This window comes from Cariama cristata, unplaced genomic scaffold, assembly GCF_000690535.1.
Source record: "Cariama cristata isolate BGI_N322 unplaced genomic scaffold, ASM69053v1 scaffold16944, whole genome shotgun sequence".
Taxonomy (NCBI): domain Eukaryota; kingdom Metazoa; phylum Chordata; class Aves; order Cariamiformes; family Cariamidae; genus Cariama; species Cariama cristata.
Genome location: NW_009613645.1, coordinates 1 through 20774, shown reverse-complemented (window position 1 = coordinate 20774; position 20774 = coordinate 1). Strand labels below are relative to the sequence as shown.

The 20774-nt window shown below is 36.4% G+C and overlaps 1 protein-coding gene across 1 annotated transcript; it reads left to right on the top strand.

Annotated features, from left to right (window-relative positions):
• Positions 1–3424: 3424 nt before the first annotated feature.
• On the top strand, positions 3425–16522 carry IFNAR1 (interferon (alpha, beta and omega) receptor 1; the record flags this gene model as incomplete). Its single annotated transcript, XM_009699110.1, has 10 exons — positions 3425–3545; positions 5019–5212; positions 5820–5977; positions 6991–7138; positions 8091–8205; positions 9040–9242; positions 10473–10627; positions 11486–11639; positions 14700–14854; positions 16289–16522. Coding segments are annotated over 10 exons (1637 nt in total), but the record flags the coding sequence as incomplete, so codon positions are not given.
• Positions 16523–20774: the final 4252 nt, after the last annotated feature.

Here is a 20774-nt window from a genome sequence, read left to right as displayed (position 1 = left end):
TCCAACCTAAGTTCTCTGTTTACCCAGGCTGGTCTTTTTCCCCCGACGACTTGTCTCTACACACGGGGACAGCCTGTTCCTGAATATTGAACAATTCCTTTCTAAAGAACATCCATCCTTCAGGATGTCATTCCTTACTGTAGGACTGGAATACTGTATCGTCTTCCAAGTGTCAGAATCCAGAGCTGTATTTGTACAAGATCGTTTGTATCCAGAGGGAGGATATGATTATTTCTTGTGGTATTTACCAGCTTTAGAAAATCTGGCCTAGCTTAAAACGTTAGTTGAATGTCTTACGTCAGCATGTTTTTTGTAACTTGGGGAGAAAGTATATCTGGTTAGAACATGAATCTTGAAACAATTTTGTTTCTGCTTCTGAACTTCCTTCTTCCTGTCTGACTTCAAATAGAAAAAGTCTAATAAGAATTATTATAAAACTTGGTGCTATGTAGAAGGTAAGGATTTGAAAATGTGGGAAAGATGCTCTAGAAGTGCAGTGAATATTTCATTTTCTACCCAAGGCAAACAAAAATAATAGTCTTAACATATAGTAGCATTTTTTTATCAGCATTGGAGCTCTGTAAGTGCTATGTGATTCTCAGCTAATACTATTTTGTCTAATCCTACCTTCTTACAGTTTACTCCAAGGTTCTATGTTGTTCAGGGTAAAGAATCTACTTTGGGAATCTCCTGTTGTAAAGACTTCTGTTCAGTATTGCCATGGTAGGTTTTTAAACCTCCTGCTAGAGAATTCAGGAAACCCTCTCTTGCTTTCTGCTTCAGGAGGCTATTCAAATGTCAGCAGTTGAAAAAGATGGTTTGAAACAGGTTTTTTGTCATACTGTTTATTAATATCTATTTTACAAATAAATAATTAAAGAGATGTAGTGTGTGAATGATCTTTTTTAAGTCTCTGCAAATACATGACTACCTGTATTTACAGGGAAAAGCACTACCCTGCACTTCAGAAGTGAAAGATGTCAATCTGTGTTTTCTTTAGAACTGAAATTGAAAGTGTTATGCTGTATCACAACACTTAAATAATCTTCCACTGGGTCATAAAGCAATGAATTTTACTAAGCAAGATTGTAACATTCCTTCTATCAGCTGTCAAAGGTGGTGGTATTCGTCAAACTATTACATTTATTTTTTTTTCGGGTGGCTCTGGCAGGCTTATACTTTCTATGGTAATAGGAGAGTTGTGCTTTTTTTTAAATTTACTATTAAAAGCTAGTGGAATTTTTCTGTTCCAGGGTTTTTGATTCTTAAATTTAATGCAAGCATTCTCAAATAAAGTGAAAATAATGTTTTCCCATGAAGTGAGTATTTTCTTTGTGAAGGGATATAAATATTCAAAATTACTATTATTTGCCAAAATCTGAAAGAGCTGCCTTTGTTATCATAAACTTTTTGGCTGAACTGTAGCCATCTGTTGGATAAACATCTGGAAAAAAAAATAGTTATTTCCTTTGCTTTCATGTTTTCTGATGATCAGACACAGTTTAGCATTCTCTGGGATTATCTTAGTTTGTCAGTTTAGAAGAGTAACAAATTCATGCATTCTGGAAATAAATCCTGTAGTGGGATCCGCAAGGTTTTATTGAATTATTTTGCTTTCAAGTTTTGTGCTTTCAGGAGTTATTTCCAAAAGTCAGTAGTCTGTGGATACAATTTTAACTCTGTTCTCCAAAAGAATTTCGCAGACTTCAGTTTATGGATTGTTTTTCCACACACATTTCCTTTTTATTAAGAGAACTTGGTCATCATGTAAAATATGAAATCATTTTTGCAATGAAGAGCCACTCTTAAAATCAAATTCAGGATAACCCTTTAGATGTGCAAACAGACTTTGATTGCCTAAGAGAAATAGGATGTATTTGTTCTGACTTCTTCCTAACATAATCAAATATTAGAGTGACATCAAAAAGCAGTCTTGGAGTGATAGTCACTAACATATGTTTTTAGAAGTTGTAGCCATTGGGAAGTGATTAATAATGTAACACACAACTAGTTAAAATAGAAAGTCAAGTCAGAGAGGTGTGTGGTCATTTATTATTTTTTTATTATTATTATTATTATTAATTTGTTGATTTTTTTTTCCCCTAAGGTGTTAGAAGTTGAAAGTACATTCTTAGAGTAACAGCGGTATGCACTGCCTAAATTGTACATAGCCTGGGTTGTCAGAGGTACCAGGGAGAAGGACCTGGATGAAGTTTAAGCTCTGTAAATCTGGATATGGCTGCTTAGTTGTGGTTTTGTATAATTTTAGTGACTTCTGCCTGAGGCTTCCTCAGTTCACGTGTATTCCCTCTGCCTTTCCCTTTGCTCTGTAAGCCACAATCTGGTTTAGTTTTCAGTCCAAACTTTCAGCCCTGATTGTAACTTTTTATCCTTACTGCTTTAAAGCAGTGCCACAGACTGGTGTGAAATAATTCAAAGCAAAATGTACCTTATAAATAGCTAGATAAATTTCAGTTTTCAGAAGTACCAGAATAATTCCTTCTCCCACAGTACTGTTACTCTCATCTGTCCTCTGATACCTGAAATTGTATACCAAATGGGACACCTGGGATTCTGCATATCTCAAAGTTAATGGTAAGAAGTCGTCTTTAGGAGGTGGAATATAAGGTAATTATGAGGCAGTTGGTTTTTTTTGAAAGGTAGAAATTAAAGAGGAGAGAGTGCTATCCTGCAGAGGATTCTAGCGTGCATGCGTCCCTCCTGTTAAGCCTTCTCTTCTCGTGGTCCGGTCCTTCCCTGGATGTTACAGGCATTCTTATATGTGTTGTGAGGCTTAGCCCTTGCCCTCCGTAAGTCATTTTATGCACTGTCCTTTCTGTAAAAAACCCCACAGGATTACCATGAGCAAGAGACAAGATCTGCTATGTGATGAAGCCTCACTGAAAGGAATTTATGTTCAATACATTGAATTTATGGCAGTAACATGTGACACAAAACAAGTTTGCTGTGCTCAATCTGTTCCACAACTGTGAAATGACAGCGTTAGTTCAGTCCCTAGCACTTTGCAGCTGAGATCCAGATGTTGAAACCAACCAATAAAATACTGGTTTAAATGCATTCGGACTGCTTATAATCAACCCAGGACAGTGAACACAGGCCTTGAATGTCACAACTGTATAGATTTTTTTCTTTTTTCTTTTTTTTAAGGGAGCGTGGGGAGAAAGACTTTGCTTAAAGTCTTTCTTTCTTATAAAGAGCTGTGTAGTCAGATAGGCAAAGGAGCTACCCTGGTGCACAGCTCCTGAGCTATATATTGAAGTGCCGTTTCAGTAGCGTGGAGTTTTCTTACCTCTTATGTTTATTGTTACTTCACTTTTACTTTTTTAACAAAAGTAAATTATTCAAAGTTAGGTACAGATTATTTATCCCAATTTGTATATACCTTTATGTTACTTTCTTGTAGGCCAAACTGATCTGAAGAGCCCGCAGGATATTCAGGTTGATGTTGTAAATACAAATTTTACTCTAAGGTGGAACTACACTGGGGATGATACCAATGTGACATTTTCAGCAGAATACCGGTGGTAAGTAGTAACTTTATTCTGAGCCAGAAATGTCTGACTCTTATTTGTGTAGAACAGCATATTAGTTAATTATTATGCTTCTTGATACTGCCATCTAAAAGTTCTAGAGTCTTTTTGAAATCCAGAAAGTAGAGGCCAGGAAGATTAAATCTTGAAATGAAGTGGAATCTAAATCTTGAAATGAAGTAGAATTGTAGTATTGTCCTTTGTTTGTCTAATTCATATGTAAAATTAGATTGTTCACTGATAGCGACTTGTTATAAATGCAGAACACACTTGGTAGTAATGCTTAATACTAGAGTGGTTCTTTGACAAGATTAACCAGTACACTTAGAAATGTAGTGTTTAAATTTATTTATTCTCTGTTTTGTTTTTTTTTTAATTAAACTGCATTGTGGCCACACACATACACAGAATTTCAGAGAATTTTCAGTGTAACTTTTGAATAATTTGACAGTGTTTTATGAATCCAGATTTCTCATCTGCAAATTTTAATTACCAGATGAAACAATTTTAATTTTGTTCTTAAATGTTTGCTTAGTTTTCTTCAGTTGTTTCATATACCAATACATATGTATGCATGTACATATACATTTTGGTATTTTGTGGCATTTTCCTGACAAATAAATATTAAAAAACACTTATAAGGTAAAATCACTTAAGAAGTTCTTGATTTTAGGATTTGCTAGTGTATGATTTTTGGATTTAAAAAAAAAAAAAGCTCACCTTCTTTAACATGTGGATGAGAAAGAGCTGCTTTGAAAATAGTTTTACTTTTAAAAATATAATACTGCTCTGAAAGATAAGATATGAGTTGAGGATAAGCAATTACTGCTTCATGTCTGCCTCTTTTTTTTTTTGGTCAGGACATTTTTAATCTCTATATGAAATGTCTCTTTCTTAAATAAGGTGTGGATATCTGTTAACTCACAAGAAAAATAGCTTCTGCAAAGCTAATTATTCCAACAGTTATTGCTGAACTCCAGTTTTCTCCTTTGTGTTTTTCTTTTCCCCTAATCTGCATTCCTTGCTAATGTTAGAACTGGGGGGGTTTGTTGCTTTTGTGCTTTTTTAAGCACTCCTTGCCATCAAGACTTTTAAATTTCTTCCAATGAATTATAAAATCATTGCCCAACTAGGATCATGTACTAAGGATATAATTCTGGATTTTGACAGTTCTTTGATGCTGTTTTCTGACACTGTGTTTATACTGTGAATAAAGCAAACTGATGTCAGACTCTGCAGACTGATAGTTAACCTTTGGTAATAAGGCTAAACTAAGAAATTAATAGATTAAATTAATGAATTAAATTATGATATTAATTCCAGGGTAACTAAGTAGATAACTCTGATCACACTGGTGCTGGTGATTAAATGGTGTGACATTTATTAGCATTAAGAAGAAAAGGAAAAAGAATCTCAAGACTTAAATTGTGTATTGGTTTTATTTCTGAGGTGTTTTCTTTCTCACAGGTTTGAAGATTTTGAGGCAAATGAAACGGAATGGAAGGAGTTGCCTGGGTGTCAAAATGTTACTCACACGGAATGTGACTTTTCCTCAGCAATAACTGAATACTATGATACACATCAAGTGCGTATAAGGGCTGAAAGAAGGGAAGAAATGTCTCCATGGTCTAGCACTTTTGAAATGATTCCATATTTTACAGGTATGAGCTCCATATATACTCTAACATTTTTAGTTAAATGTCCTTCAGCACATTATTGTGAAAAAAATGCGTGTGGTTTCCATTGCTTGGAACAACATGAGCTAGTTGTTTTCCCAACCTTAACGTAATATATTTGAGGTATTTTTCTACATTCAAAAAAATCCTTTTTGACAGTGGACTTTTCTGGAAGTTTTCTTTTGACCTTGTGACTTTTCAGTAGTTACAGCATAGTATGGTACTGAAGCCTTCCCTCAATGTTGGACTGATTTGTTTGAGCTAGGTTTCTTGCCTTGCATGTTTTAGAATAACTTATACTGATTTTCACTGCAGATTCCAGAGAACATTCACTAGTAATACGGCATTTTTAACTCTACTGCTTTTAGAACCAGGTAACAGCCATTGTTTGTTAGGTTAGATTTCTATTAGATACTGCCTGAGATTCATGAAAACAAAGATCCTGTAGGCAATTACTGTGATCTTGTTACTGCCTCAAAAGAATTAAAAATAAGATACTATAGACAGTTACTGTGGTTTTATTAATGTAAATTACTTTTTTGGTGTTTTTTCTTTAGTCATGCTTACTTTTTTTTTCTTTCAATATTTGCAGCTCGGATTGGTCCCCCAGGAATACAGTTGCAGTCCATAAATGGAGTCATAAAAATTAAGGTTTCTCCTCCAGAAGCCAATCAAGTCCGAAAAATGTGGATAGCTGCTCTACGCTTTAAATATAATCTAGTTATCTGGGAAAATTCGTCAAATGCAGAGGTATGATCACTCTTCAAGTTTTTTGTTTTTTTTTTTTTTTAACTTTTTAACCTTAACATAACTGTCAGAGATGTACTTTAATTGTTTAAATGCTGGAGCCACTTTACAATGCACGAGGAAGAAGGTGAAACCATCTCGTATGTATTGGAGCAGGAGGCACCCTCAGCCAGCAGGAACAGGGAGGGGAAAGAGTTCAAGGCAGTGGGGAGAAGCCTTTACAGTAAGGCATAGATACAGGGGAGGGGAGAGGTGAGAGGCTAACTTGATCTTGCCAAGGCCATATAGCTTGTCTGCAGCTCTCAGTGTGCTGTCCTGTGTCATTAACTAAGTTCTTTGTTTTTACACTGTAGGTTGCGTTTTTTTAGGGATTCTTTTGAGATCTTGGTAATTGTGAACTAGTTTCCAAGCCGTAATGTGCATCTTGCATACCAGATACAGCTATTCTATAAAGACCAAGGTAGAAAGAGTCTTTCTTTTTTTATTTTTTTAGGGGAATTGATGCCAGCTAGGTTAGGGTAGGAACTGGATGTTCATTTGGAAGACCTAGTCATAATCATTACACATCAAAAGGGGAAAAAAGGGCTTTAAGTACAAGCTGTGTACAAAGGTCAGTTGCTGAAAAGTCTGTTAAACAAAAGCAGGGAGGTAGCAGGAGTGGGGAGTGTTGGCTCAGTGAACTGAGGGACGGAAGTGTGCCGTTTCTCTTCTGGGTATATGCTGGAATATTTGTGTGGTGAGTCATGCCTCACGTAGAGCAGTGCTGCAATCCCTCCCCACTTTCATGTGTTGAAGAGGCAAGACATGTTCCTTCCTCTCAATCACATGGCTAAGTTGGAAACTTCCCTTTAGTGTTTATTCAGCTGATACATTGTCCTTCATTCCCTATTTTAGCATTTTTGATGGCATATTATATAAACGGGCTGAAACCTGGGGAAGAAAAAAGATACTTTACAAAATCAGCTCATCAGGAAGAATAGTTATCTTCATACACTGTTTGCAATTGTTTCTTACAGTTCAGAAGTCAAAGTATTTTTCCTACTGACATAATTGATGATCTTGCACCAGATACAACCTATTGTTTGAAAGTTCAAGCAACTCTTCCTTTGGACTTGCAAGAAGGTTTATTCAGTCCCATTCATTGTGTAAAAACTACCCGTAAAGGTACAGAGTAAAATTGTTTTATCTTAAAATGATTGCTCAAGTTTAAACTGTTGGAAAATAAATTGTTCTAAAACAATAGAAATACACAGAAATGCCAAGTTCCTACTTATTTTGGTATAACAGCAATTTGACAGTTATGTACCTTTTCTGCTTTAAATCAATGTAAAATATATTACCTATCAGTATTAGTTTTAATAGTACAAAAAGGTTTTTGCTCTGAGGCAAATTCTGTCCATTAATTTGGATTGCAAAAACTACTTTCTGTGTTTTGGAAAACTAGATATTTTTGAATTTGTGACTTTGAATCAGGAGGAAAGGGATGTGTATATAGGCAAAACAAAAGCCTTTTATATACTTGGCACTACATGAGTGCATATAAAATTGAGCTGAGCTTAAAAAAATGTTTTTATGCAAGCCTTGATGAATGTATTATTACAGATTCTAAAGAATGGCTTAGTGGCAGTTTTCCACCAGTTGCTTGTTTTGCATGTCTAAATTTAAATTCTTTTGTGTGCTGTTCAGCTGTCAGTTTAAGTACTTTTTAATGTTTATTTCAGGAAAAAAATAAGTGTAGGAATGTAGAAAGTCAAACATTAGATGCACGGATGGTACATCAAAACTACTTTATGTTTACATGTGTGTATTTTACACATTTTTCTCATTGAATTATCGCTGAACCAGTTTATTTCTACTAATCTCCACGTTTCTGTACTTATTTTTTTCTGAATTTATTTTTAACTGATTTTTTTTTTTAATACACAGGCTTAATACACTGTATATATCACAGACTTTGATTTGGCATCTTTATAATGAAAACAGACAATTTATTTTTTTTTTTAATTATTGAAAGAACACCAGAACCATTTACATGAGAAATACCCATTCAGTGAGAAATTGCTGTACATAATATAAAGCTTTTCAGTACCGTGGGTTTCCTTTTCATTTTGAGCAGTGACTGACTTACTCTGCGCAACAAATGTGCGTGTTTTTGCATTGAATATGAAGTTTCATCTGCATTGGAATAATCAGTATAAACAACATGTGAACTACAATGTACAGTATCTCATGTGAGTTAAACAATTTCCATATCTCTATTTAAACGGGTTATGTCATTATAAATGCCATCCATTGTATTTTGCAAATAGTTACTAGAAGTTAGTGAAATCCTTAGCAAAAGTGGTTTAATGTATTCATTGAAACATTGGGTACCTCATCTGGGCTTTTAAAAGGATTGCATATAACATCATATTCTAGAATTTCAAGGTACTAGGCTTGTTTTAAGAGCGTTAAATACCTGATGGAATGGACCACTAAATATATGTTGAGTAACATTTTTAAAAGATGTGAAGTTTGCATTGCTTCATATCTTTTTGAACATGAAAAAATTAGATGACTAGAAGTGAGCAAAAATGCAAGTGTTCAGGGTTTCAGTTGTCAACATATTTGATTATTTCTGATCAGATCCTGACATGGAAAAAACCCCATCATGTCTATAAACCTGTATCTTAATATCCAGTTGTCGCACAATATTGTGGCCAGCATCTAAGTGAAGAGGAGAGATACCTCTAGCGTTCTTTTGGAATTCCTTTGGCGTGACAGAAAAATAATTGGCTTAATAGAACTATATGAAAAAATCTTAATTTGGATTTTAAAAATTTCTAAAACCAATACATAATTTTTCTATTGAGGCTTGATTAAAGAACTAATTTGTATTTCCTGATCCAGCTAACCTTATTGTTTTGGTTATATTTAGAATATTATTTTTTCATTTATGAGAAATTTCTAAGAGGTCCATTCTTCCAAAAATAAAAAAAGGTGTGTAGCACAAGTGAACATGCTATTTTTTTATTTTTAAAGTTCAAGGACCTCACGTCAAAAACTATTAAAATTACCTCTTGCAGTGGGTATCTAAAGAAACTTCATGATGATTACTCAGTGAAGTGGCTCAATGTACTCGGATGTGAAAACATCACTGATACACAATGCAATTTCTCATCTATCATCACTACTACTACTGGATTTTATTATCTCCGTGTGCAGGCCATGAACGAATATAATAAATCATGTTTGTCTAATGAAGTAAAAGTAGATCCTCTGGTAACAAGTAAGCAAATATGTTTTCTTCAATTTTAATTTCTTAACAAACTTGTATGTAATGCTATTATTTGCAAAAAGAAACTTGCTGGATTAATGAAACTGAATACATAGTTCCCCTACAGAAACTGTGTTGGAAATCCTGGCGTCGTCAAGTTAAACAGGAGTTGTTCCATGGTCTTCTCTATTCAGCACAGCTAGTAGTTCACTATATTTAGAATCATATCATTTGCTTTACAAAATTAAACCACAAAGCATTATATGGCATTCTATAATCTCACTGTATTCTACATTAATCACTGTGTGAGATTGTACTAGAAATATCCCTAGTCTGACTTTTGCCATCGAGAGGGAACACTTCTTGATATCTCAGAAAAATGATGACAAAGTAAAAAAATTTTGGAATCCATTGCCTCTCTTCTTGTGCATCTATTGTCATCTCCTCCTTCTCTCTACCCCTGCTCAGTGTACCCCTGAATTTTGTGCTGAAGTAGTATTACCTTGACATGTAACCCTGAAGAGGTTCATGAAAAAGCAGTCTTAAATGATAGTGGCATCTAAATCAAAAATACGTAACACCCTTCAGAGTGAGATTATAGTAATTTTTATCTTGTTGCACTTTTTTGATTTTGTGAGAAATGTGACCTTACTAAAATGTTTGACTTCAAAAAAGTTGTCAATCATAAACATCAAGAAATGTTTATCTAGTATGTAGGGTAATATTCCATTGCCTTCTATATTGAAGGTGGAATCGATAGCTATCCTATACGTCAGCTTTCCCTTATCTAATTACTAAAAGCGTGGACAATTCTTTAATAAGATAACAATGACTTAGGTAAATAATTCAACAAAAGCAAACAGAAAGTTTAATGCTTCTCACTTTTCAACTATACTATAACTGTGGAAGAGGGTATGTGTGAAAAAGAGGGCCCATATCCTGATGAGATTAAGAAGTGTTTGGTAGTTGCCCTTTGATGTACACAGAGTTAATCACACCATCTGTGTATTTCATGTCACTGAAACCTGCAGAAGCAACATATGAATGTGGAAAGAGAAAATAATTTAAATACTTCTTGGGACTTAAGATTCTGAATAAAGCCATTAGTCAAGTTAGACTTTTGCGTATAAGTTTCTAAAAATTGTTGATTTAAATTACAGTATTTTATGCAATATTTTTATTTGTATTCTTTCAGTCTTATTTTTAATATTTTTTTTTTATTTTTTTTCTTAATGTCTCAAGATGAAATTGGCCCTCCTGGTGTAAAGGTGGACATCAGTGATGTTTTGCTCCATATCCAGATTTCCCCTCCAGGAAGGTCTGAGAATGAAGACATGACAGACCATTATGACTTGTCTTACCGGGTTCTGTACTGGAAGAATTCATCGAATAATGAGGTATGAACTAGTTAAATACTTAAAACAGTATATAAAATTTGTTATGACTTAAATACTGAGTTTGAGTTCTCCTCAAGAAGCTTATTTTCAAAAGAGGCGCGTACATGGTGTATCAATCATGCAATCAATTTGTTTGTTTTCTTTTCTGAAAGATTGTTTTAACCAGATTTACGGCAAAGTAATTGAGATTTTAATCTTTTTCTATTGGTGCGGCTATATGTAATGATCTGCAGAATTACACTGAGCTGAGTGGCTCACTTTTAAATGTAAGTTGTAGGGTTCTTGCGATGACTTCTTTCTTACGGTATGACTCTGTGCACTGTCTTAATTAATGTATCTTCCAGCCCCTCAAATTCTTTTGTTTCTGTTTGCAGTTTTATAGGTATATGTATCATAAAACAAAAAAGTCTTACATGCTTCTAGCTCACATTTTAATGGATCTTTTCATATTCTTTAAATGCTTCTTATAGTAAACTATTTTACAGTTATCGGTAAATGTGTATGTGTAAATGTGTGGGAGAAGAGAAGAAAACAAACTGCAACAGGAAGAAACTTCATTTTGCACACAGCTTTGACCTGTAACATTTCAGTATGGTTAGTGTGGCGAAAGCAGTTGGTTCTTGCCGATAAATGTTTCCTGAACGTGTTTGCTTAGGAGAGAGTTGTGTGGTTTCCTTTATTTTATTTAATCCAAGTGCAGAACAGTGTCTGACTTCTTACAGAATTACTTCTTCAGCAGAGGCAAAAAATTCTAATCTATTTGAGATTAGAAGATTAATCTAATCTAATCTAATTAGAAGATTAATCTAATCTTGTACTATTTATGTGCATCTTATTCTTCCAATTTTTCTTTTTCAGGAGGAAATCAAAATGAAAGAGATAAAACAGACAATAGGGACAGTCTCTGATCTAACACCCTCAACTTTGTACTGTGTAAAAGTACAAGCATTCTCGGAAGCTTACAACAAAACCAGTGATTACAGCAAAGAGGAATGCATCAAAACACCAGGAGGTAGGAAAAGCTTGAGAGTTGTTACACCTCTGGAAGCAAAATTGTTAACCCTTCACAGGCCTCTGCAGGTCTCTAGTTAAAAAATATTTGCAGCATGCCTTAATGGCCCCACAGAGTTAGCACCTGGGTGGGCAGAGATCCGTATCAGCAGTCTGTCACTTTGCTGCTCTGTGTTCTCTCCTATAGTTAAACTAATAAACTGCTTCTGTTCCGACCCGATCAAAATTACACTCTGGTTATTCTACAACACAACTCAGTTTAGAAATTATCTCAGATTAATAACTATAATGAATGTGAATTAAATATACAATGGCTTGTTGATAAGCAAGCTTTAATTTCCAGGACTTTTAGGTTATTTTTAGGAAGGTGCAAGGAATCACTAAATGCTATGTTTTCAGGAATATTTATTCTTGAAATTGTCTTAGTTCTTCCGTGAATGAATTAAATATAACAAAATCCTGTGCTAAAGTGTGAGGAGACAAATCATCAGGCTCATTATAGCTGAAAGCTCACCTTTGCGCAAAATGAGAGTACACTTGTAGATGGATTACGCTTGCTCAGAACAGAAGAGCAAGTTATTTGCTGAATTTAATTTGGTCTATTATCTTCTATTAACAGGCTGTAACACTAGAAAAATTACTGAATATCCAAACTGACTTAAAGCTAAGAAAATGTAATAATAATAATGCTACTTTCTCACATCTTAAGCTCTTAGGATTCATTTGTATTGTAGTCCTTGTTGCTTTGTCTTTATCAAGCCTAAAAAGAAACAAATGTTTCTTTTTTTACCTTCCTAAGAGAAATTCTTTGATCTATTTTCCTAGTTAGTTTTCAGTCTTCCCCATATCCTTCTATTATCATGAGCCTATTTAAGACCAAGCAATACAATCAAGACTCTCTATTGAGAGATGCCACCATACAGATCATGCCCTGTACTTCCCATATGTTCTTATATCCCAGCGTGGAAATCTTTCATTCTTTGATCATCCGTATTAATGGATTAATAGAGATTAAAAAAACCCAATTGTCTTATCTTGATTATTTGTAAAGTGTCTCCTGGTATGTATTTATTTTAGTATGTTCAGACTCCCTTTTGTTTGTTTGTTTGTTAGAGAGAGTGCCAGAGAATATATTGCAAAGCAGAAGTGTGGAGGGGAGAAGGAAGCTTGCAAGACTCCGGAACTTAAGCACTAAATAGCTTATGACTATAGAGATAAAAGGTTTTTTTGACTACAATATTTTACTATCAAAAGCTGGATTCTGTCACATAAACTCCCTTCTACCATAAGGTCTCAGCCTTAAGGCCTAGCCTGTTAAAAGGTTTTCCACATTTCCTAGGTTAATATAGGAATGCAGAACCATAGACTCATAAAATACTTTGGGGTGGAAGGGACCTTCAAAGATCTTCTAGTCCAAGCCCCCTGCCATGGGCAGGGATGCCTTCCACCAGACCAGGTTGCTCACAGCCCCATCCAGCCTGGACTTGAACACTTCCAGGGATGGGGCATCCACAGCTTCTCTGGGCAACCTCTGCCGGTGCCTCACCACCCTCATCATAAAGAATTTCTTCCTGATAACTAATCTAAACCTACTCTCTTTCAGTTTAAAATCCTTGCTCCTTGTCCTGTCACTACAGGCTTTGGTAAGAAATGTCTGTCTTTTTTATAGCCCCTTTTAAATATTGAAAGGCTGCTCTAAAGTCTCCCCAGAGCTTTCTCTTCTCCAGGCTGAACAACCCCAACTCTCTCAGCCTGTCCTCACAGCAGAGGTGCTTCAGCCCTCGGATCATCTTCGTGGCCTCCTCTGGTCTCGCTCCAACATGTCCACGTCCTTCTTGTCCTGAGGGCCCCAGAGCTGAAGGCAGTACTGCAGGGGGGTCTGACCAGAGCGGAGCAGAGGGGCAGAATCCCCTCGCTCGACCTGCTGGTCATGCTGCTTTGGATGCAGCCCAAGGACACAGTTGGCTTTCTGGGCTGCCAGCACACATTGCTACCCAGCTTTTCATCAACCAACACCCCCTAACTCCTTTTCCTCAGGGCTGCTTTCCATCCATTCTCTGCCCAACTTGTATTTGTGCTTGGGATTACCCTGACCCATGTGCAGGACCTTGCACTTGGCCTTGTTGAACTTCATGAGGTTTGCATGGCCCCAGCTCTCAAGCCTGTCAGGGTGGCTCTGGATGGTGTCTCTTCCCTCAAGCTAATCAACTGCACAACTCAGCTTGGCTTCATCAAGTTGATGACACCATGTTTGAGCATTGAAGTGAAAATTCATCTTGCCTTTCTATACTGACAAAGTAAAACCTTGTGCTGAGCTAGTGTCTAGACTACCAGTGTAGAAAATAACTGGAATAGCCTTAGGCTTGATTTCTTCTTAGATAACCATCTGAAAGGAATGGAAGATGCTCACTGGAAGATGCTTTTTCTCTCTATTGGCTGTGTTGTAGTCATCTGAAGCTTAGAATTGGAGTTCCTCTCCTGTCCAAGAAAACATTTGAATGCTTTTGGGTCCCTGAAGACCCTACAAGTCTAGAAACTCTAATCGTTTCCTGGCTAAAGAACCATGGGCCAACTTCGCAGTAGTAGTTGCCCATTCTTACTCCATAGCCCATGGTAATTCTTACTCCTGTATCTCTGTCCTTTTAAAGGAGAGAACATGTCCTGTTCCTTGGGGTTAGACCCTGTGCACAAGCAATAGCACGATAGATTTACATGCACCAGGTGCTTCATGGTAGCTGTCTATGTGCAGCCTTTTTGTCCTGCTGTCAAATAGTGATATATAACTGGAATATAACTGGGGATAACTGGATCTTGGTTCTGATCCTGTCTGCAAATGCCTGTGTTCTTATATGGGGTAAATATTTTGTGCTGTGTTGTTAATCAGATTCTCTAAGATATTGGAACGGCATCATTTTTGTAGTGATCATCATGGCTGGGTATAGTACTGTAGAAATGTGAAATTTTATGGTAAATACTTAAGAGCAGATTGGGAGATAATCTGTTCTGTAATCTTTGTAATTTATGAATACCTACACTGAATGGATTTCATTCACTTTTTTAGATAAAATTTTACCTCTGATCATTTTAGCAACATTTGTAACTGCCCTGATTGCTGTCTTACTTGTGGCTACACCGCTTGTTTTTGTCCTGTATCAAGCCTACAATAAAATCAAATACGTGTTCTTTCCATCATGCCAGCCTCCTTTGAACATAGAGGTAAGTTGAGACGTATTTTTCTCATTCATTAAGCAGATGTATTTTTAGAAAAATGAACAGAAAACATTATGAAAAAGTGTTTATCTATTATCCTGTGGGTTTATGGATGCTCCAAGATCAATTGTGTAGGTTTTAAAGAGGTGCAGAAATTCCTATGGAAAAAATGGATAGTGTCCATTTCTAGAAGTCTGCAATTAGAAAATATTTTAACTGTTATGTTTTTATTTCTGTCTGTACAAAAGTGTTGCTAACAGTCCTTCATTCCAGAGAGTGCATGTCTACCCAATGTGATAATGTACTTTTGCCCTGCTACGCGAGGCCTGAGATGTTTTCCCGTTGTGTTATCTGGAAGAGCATGCTCTAACCTTTTTGCCATCTTTGAAAACTCAGAGGCGGTGAAAATGCAAGCCAAGTCTTTAGAGGAAATTTTAGTACAGCAGGCAGAAGATGCTTCTACCATCTCCTGACCTAGCAACCAGGATGGTCTGTAAAAATGCAGATGTTGTCCAATTTCCAGCTCAGCTTGGTGCAGGTAGTACTTAGTAGGGATCCTGCTCTGGAATGAACAGGGCAGTAACACGTAAGTGTAGGTATATTTTGAAATGTAGCAAGAACTGCTTTTCACTGTGCTTTCTTCTGTGTCTCTCAGAACATTGATGTTGAGCAGCATATGACCATCTTCTCACTGAAGCTCCTTGGAGATATCGTATACAAAGCTTTCTGAATAAAGTTGTCATTTAAAACCAATCCTATAGTTTACAAGAGCTAATCTGAATTTAATTTATTTGTAAGGCAGCATTTTAGCTGGTTTGTTCAGTAGAATGCTGGTAGCATAATTAAGGCAATGCATATTGAGAACCTTTTGTGATGGATTTGATATAAATGACCACTTCAGAGAACAGATTTAAATGGCCGCTTCAGAGAAGAGATTTAAAGCATGTAGGATAGACAGCAGTGCACTGTTGAGAGCTGTATAGAGTTCGGTATCCTGTTGAGGCAGCTCACTTTCTCTTTCCAACTTTGCTTTATAACTGATAATGATTTGTAGACTCTGCAGTCATTCCCATGCTACCGCATGGTCTTTGAAAGTGTTCTAAATTAAGATTTTCCTTTAGTTCTTGTGTGGCCTCATAAGGCTATAATCAATGAAGTATTGTACTTATGCAGATGATTGACAACTATGATCATAGCAAAAGAGTTAAGATTCATGTTAGAGTCATTCTTTAGTGTTTCATTATACAAATGCAACTAAACTTCATCCTAACCTTGAGTTTGTGAACTTAGGGAAACAAATTACATATTATAGGTAGAAAACCTCATGATGCTACTGAATACACTAAACCAGATTTGTACAGCTGTGGTGTTAAGCAGAATCATTATTTAGGTATTATGTATCAATGTTCATCTCGTTCTTTTCTGCTTCTCTTTTTGCAGGGTTTTGGAGGACAGCTCTTTAGCAGTCCTTATCTGCCAACTACGGAGGAACCAACAGAAATTTGTTCTATAATTGAGAGTATCATTACAGAAGAAGTTAAGCAAATTGATTTTAAAGACTACAAAGATTCTAAACAGAGCAGTCGAGATTCAGGAAATTACTCTAACGATGATGATACTTCAGGGAGCAAAGTGTCAGAAGAAACACTAGAAAAGGAAATAGTACAACTTTAAGAAAATAAAATTCATATATGGGACTGGCAGTGTAATAAACACTTAAAACTTAGTCACAGCCTAAGGAAGACAGTGTGACTTTGGGATCTTTGTCTTCAGGTTTCCAAATCTGCACTTTGTTAGTGGAAAGTTATGTACCCTCTCTGCTGCAAGCTGACTGAAGTTAAAACACAATAGACTCCTCACGCGTTACAGCATTTTAACTGACTTTTCGTCACATGATAAAAAGAATACCATCTGCACAAAGAGGAGCAGATCTGTACACTTTATATACTTGAACCTGATAACCTCGGCAAAAGTCTGCTCTCTTCCACAAGAAGAGTTTCTCGCTGTTGTAGAGGTTTGTTTTGAATGCCAGTGTGTACTGTGACAGAAGCCTTAAATTCCAGTATTGAGTCTTACGATGTTTACACCAGCAGAAGGAAATCAATGCCAAATACAATTTTACAGAACTTTTCTGATATTCTCTTCCAGCCCGCTCAGGGCCAGCAATGCTTTTTGGCACAGCAGGTCCAGAACAAAAGATGCAGAGCAACCAACAGTAGCCTCAGTGAAGTGGCTCCTTGGAGCCTCCTTGTAGAATTCCTGGTGGCCACGACTGCGGGATGCTCCCAGTGCCCACTTGCTTGTTCCTGTACCTGTGTCCCTGCGTCAGGGTGCTCTTCTCCCACAGCGCTCGGTAATCTGGGCAAGTATGGGCAGGGGAAGAGGCAGGAAGGAGGTTTGCTTCACTTTACTATAAAGAAAAATTTCATAGTGGAAGCTCTTTGTAAATAAAGGTTGGGTCAAATTGTTTTGCACTGCATTTAGGATAAAAGCCAACAAACATCCAAGCCAGATGTACACCGCAAGAAGAAACTAAAGAATACTGATACCTTAAATAACAAGGCACGTTAAGAGGCATATTCTTGATTAATTTTGGGTTTCTGCATGGCTACATAATACTTCTAATTGAATTGTATTCAGAAATGTGAATCTCTCTTAACAAGGAGGAAACTTATTTCTGTAATTAGAGGGACCCAAGTTGAATTAGAAAATGCCTTTTAACAGAATGGTGAGGATGCTTGTAATTCAGGCTTTTTCAACTTAGTCTCATTTTGCCAATAGACTTTTCTTTGTACAAATTATAAGGATATGCTGCAATAGTGTTTCAATTTACATACCACTTCCTTTTGAAGTTATTTTTTAAAGTACCTTATTTTTTATGGAAGAATTGATTTAGAGCAAACTGGTTTTGAGTTTTATGTGGGCTGTTTACTGTAACAAACAACTATTGGTGTTTATGTATAATTTTTTTTTTTCTATTTTGAAGATGTCATCTAATTTTATAAATTTTATGTCTGTGTTCGTTGAAGAACATAATAAATTTTGCACATTTACTTCTTTATCCCTTTCTTGGTTCCATATATTTTTGACATAGTGACACTGATGCTACAGCATGGATGTAGCTTAGGAACTTAGGAAGTTCCCATGAGTCTTCAGTTACACTCCTTCCTGAAAAACCCTATGTGAAGAATATCATATATAAATTTAATTAAGGCTTACATTGGCAGTGTTGCATGATTTAGACAAATCAGAATGTGCTAATTCATTTTCCGAAGTGGGGCTTAAAATGAGAAGACTGAACGTGAGCATTCCAGTCGTTGTGGTCTTCGGTAAACAGCTTCTGTCTCTGAACTCTTATGAGATGCTGAAATGAAAGACCATAGGAAGCTGTCTGTATTTCTGTGATCTCTTCAGTATAATACAAGGTTGCTGTGAGGATGCAACTTGTTTATGCAACTGTTCCTCTTAGTGATTTATGCTGTAGCTGGCCGCCTTGGATATTTTTTTCTCCTGTACAACTTCAATTTCAGTCTATTTTTCTTACTGGTGACTTCTACAGTAGAGTTTGGGGACACATTTCGATTGGGGATTTTCAAAAGTAAAACTATGCTAAACATGTTTACTGAAGTAAGGTGTGGTGGATTCTGTTTTTTGTTTTGTTTTTTCCTTGCTCATCTAGGGAAAATGTTTCATCTGATCTTTCAGCAGCTAACTGCGGGCTATTATTTTGATAACTGTTCTGTGACACAGAGTTTCAGCACTCTGGAAGAAAGGTATTTAATGTGAAGGATTTCACTGTCAGATTACAAATGGTGGCAAAGCAGTCTACAGTGAATGTTTCTGAAATAGGCAGAATTCATCATTTGCAGGCAATCCACATTTTTCTTCAGAATGTGGAACCAAATGAGTGGGAAGGAGTAATGCTTGAAGCTTGGTTAGAAGAGGGGGTTACAGAAATCTTTTATCAGTTCTTTTCAATGGTGCCAGAAGAAGCAAAACCAGAACTGGAAGATGGAAATACTCATTCTATTTATACAATATCTAATACGTAAACTGGAAAATTAAGTTCCTAAATACCTGAGGCAATCTCATTCTGATATGTTTCAGATGTATCCAGAAGTACTAGAAAAATAATTTGAACTTTTACAGTTCACCTTCTAAGAGCAGTTTATCACAGTGCATGAAGGAACTTTGTTTAAATGTCTTTTTTCAATTTCCAAAGTCTTCCTAAAGATTAAGACCCTTGAAGTGTTTTTCCTTATTCAAAATACTTCTAACAATAGAAATATTATGTGGTATGGCAGAAGTCTGAGGAAGAACTATATTTGACTCTCTTCACTGAAATTATTCAGTGGGATGAGATACAGCCCTATTAATAATTTAATATTTTCAACTGGACAATGTAGAGTTGGATTTGTCAGTGTTGATGGTAAAAATCACAAGCAAGTTAATTAAACTCAATGTTTTTCAAAGTGGAAGCACTTAACCAATGTTGGTATTGTGGAATATCTGTAATATAACCAGCTTTAAGACTCAGTGTGGGGAAGGGCGATGAAGCAGAAGTTTCCTGTGATGGCATTATTAGTTTGCAGGAAATCAGCATCTGGTAAACATTTTTGCATACTGGATCACACATGCTGTGACTTTCCCAAGACTTCTGCTTTTGGAATGGGTTTTGTTACTGGGATTGTTTATTTATTTATTTATATTTATATGTCTATATTATTTATATATATATAAACCTGGGTAAGAACGTACAGATAAAAACACAGAGAACCTCTTTGGGGCTAAATCTTTATTGGATACTGGATTATTTTTGTAGGGTTGCTTTACTGAATGATAATTGTGCGGTGCCATTAGCATTTGACTTTGTACTGAAGTACTCAGCTTATTGGTAAGTGTTATGTACTGCTGTTCGACATTGGTACTTTATTTCAAAGAACAAAATCTGAAGATGCATGACAGCAGAATTCTTTCTCACTTTACTAGGAATTTCAATGTCTTTTGGGTAGAGGGAAGCAGAGGAGATTGGCAGAAGAGGAGTTGCTGTCGATGGCTATGTTCTGTTGTTCCTATCAATACAGGGGTCTTTTTGAATGCATGCCAGCGATGATTTTCATTTAAGGTGAAATTCACAGGTACAGTAGTACCTGGTAATGGATAATTTGATGTAAATGAAGAAATGCAGGTAAGTCTAGGGGCATATATGCCTTTCTTAGGGATTGATGACTTTAATGATCTGCCTTTACTCCGCTCCAGTGAGGCCACACCTGGCACACTGTGTCCAGTGCTGGGCCCCCCAGTACAAGAGAGGCATGGACACACTGGAGACAGCCCAGTGATGGGACTGGAGCATCTCTCCTAGGAGGAAGGGCGGAGAGAGCTGGGACTGTTCAGCCTGGAGAAGAGGAGGCTCGTGAGGTTCTTATCAATGTCCATAAATACCTGAAGGAGGGTGCAAAGAAGCCTTTTTCCTAAGACAGCAAAAGCAAAACATACTCAAAAAGAAAATGGTGTCAGTGGCAGCTTTGCTTAGCTTCCAGTAACTATATTCCCTTTCCTTCTTTGAGTGTCATTTATTTACTAAACCTGTCAGGTATTGTTACCCAGTCCCAGGAGAAATGAGGTGTTTTTCCCTGCTGTCCCCTCCCAGAAGCAGCGCTGGGACTGGAGGGTTTTCAGCTCCCTCCGCCGCCCTTGTAACGGCGAGTGAGAAATCCTCACCCAGGGGGCAAAAGGTGGGACAGTGACATTCAAACAGCCTTGTGAAAATACTACCTTTTTTTTTTTTTCCCCAGATTCATTAAACAAGAGACTGATTTAAAATTTAAATGTTCAAACTATTTAGCCAGTAATTTTCTGCCACAATGACCTTATCCTTAGATCATTGCCCGTAATCCATATATATATGTCTATATATATATGG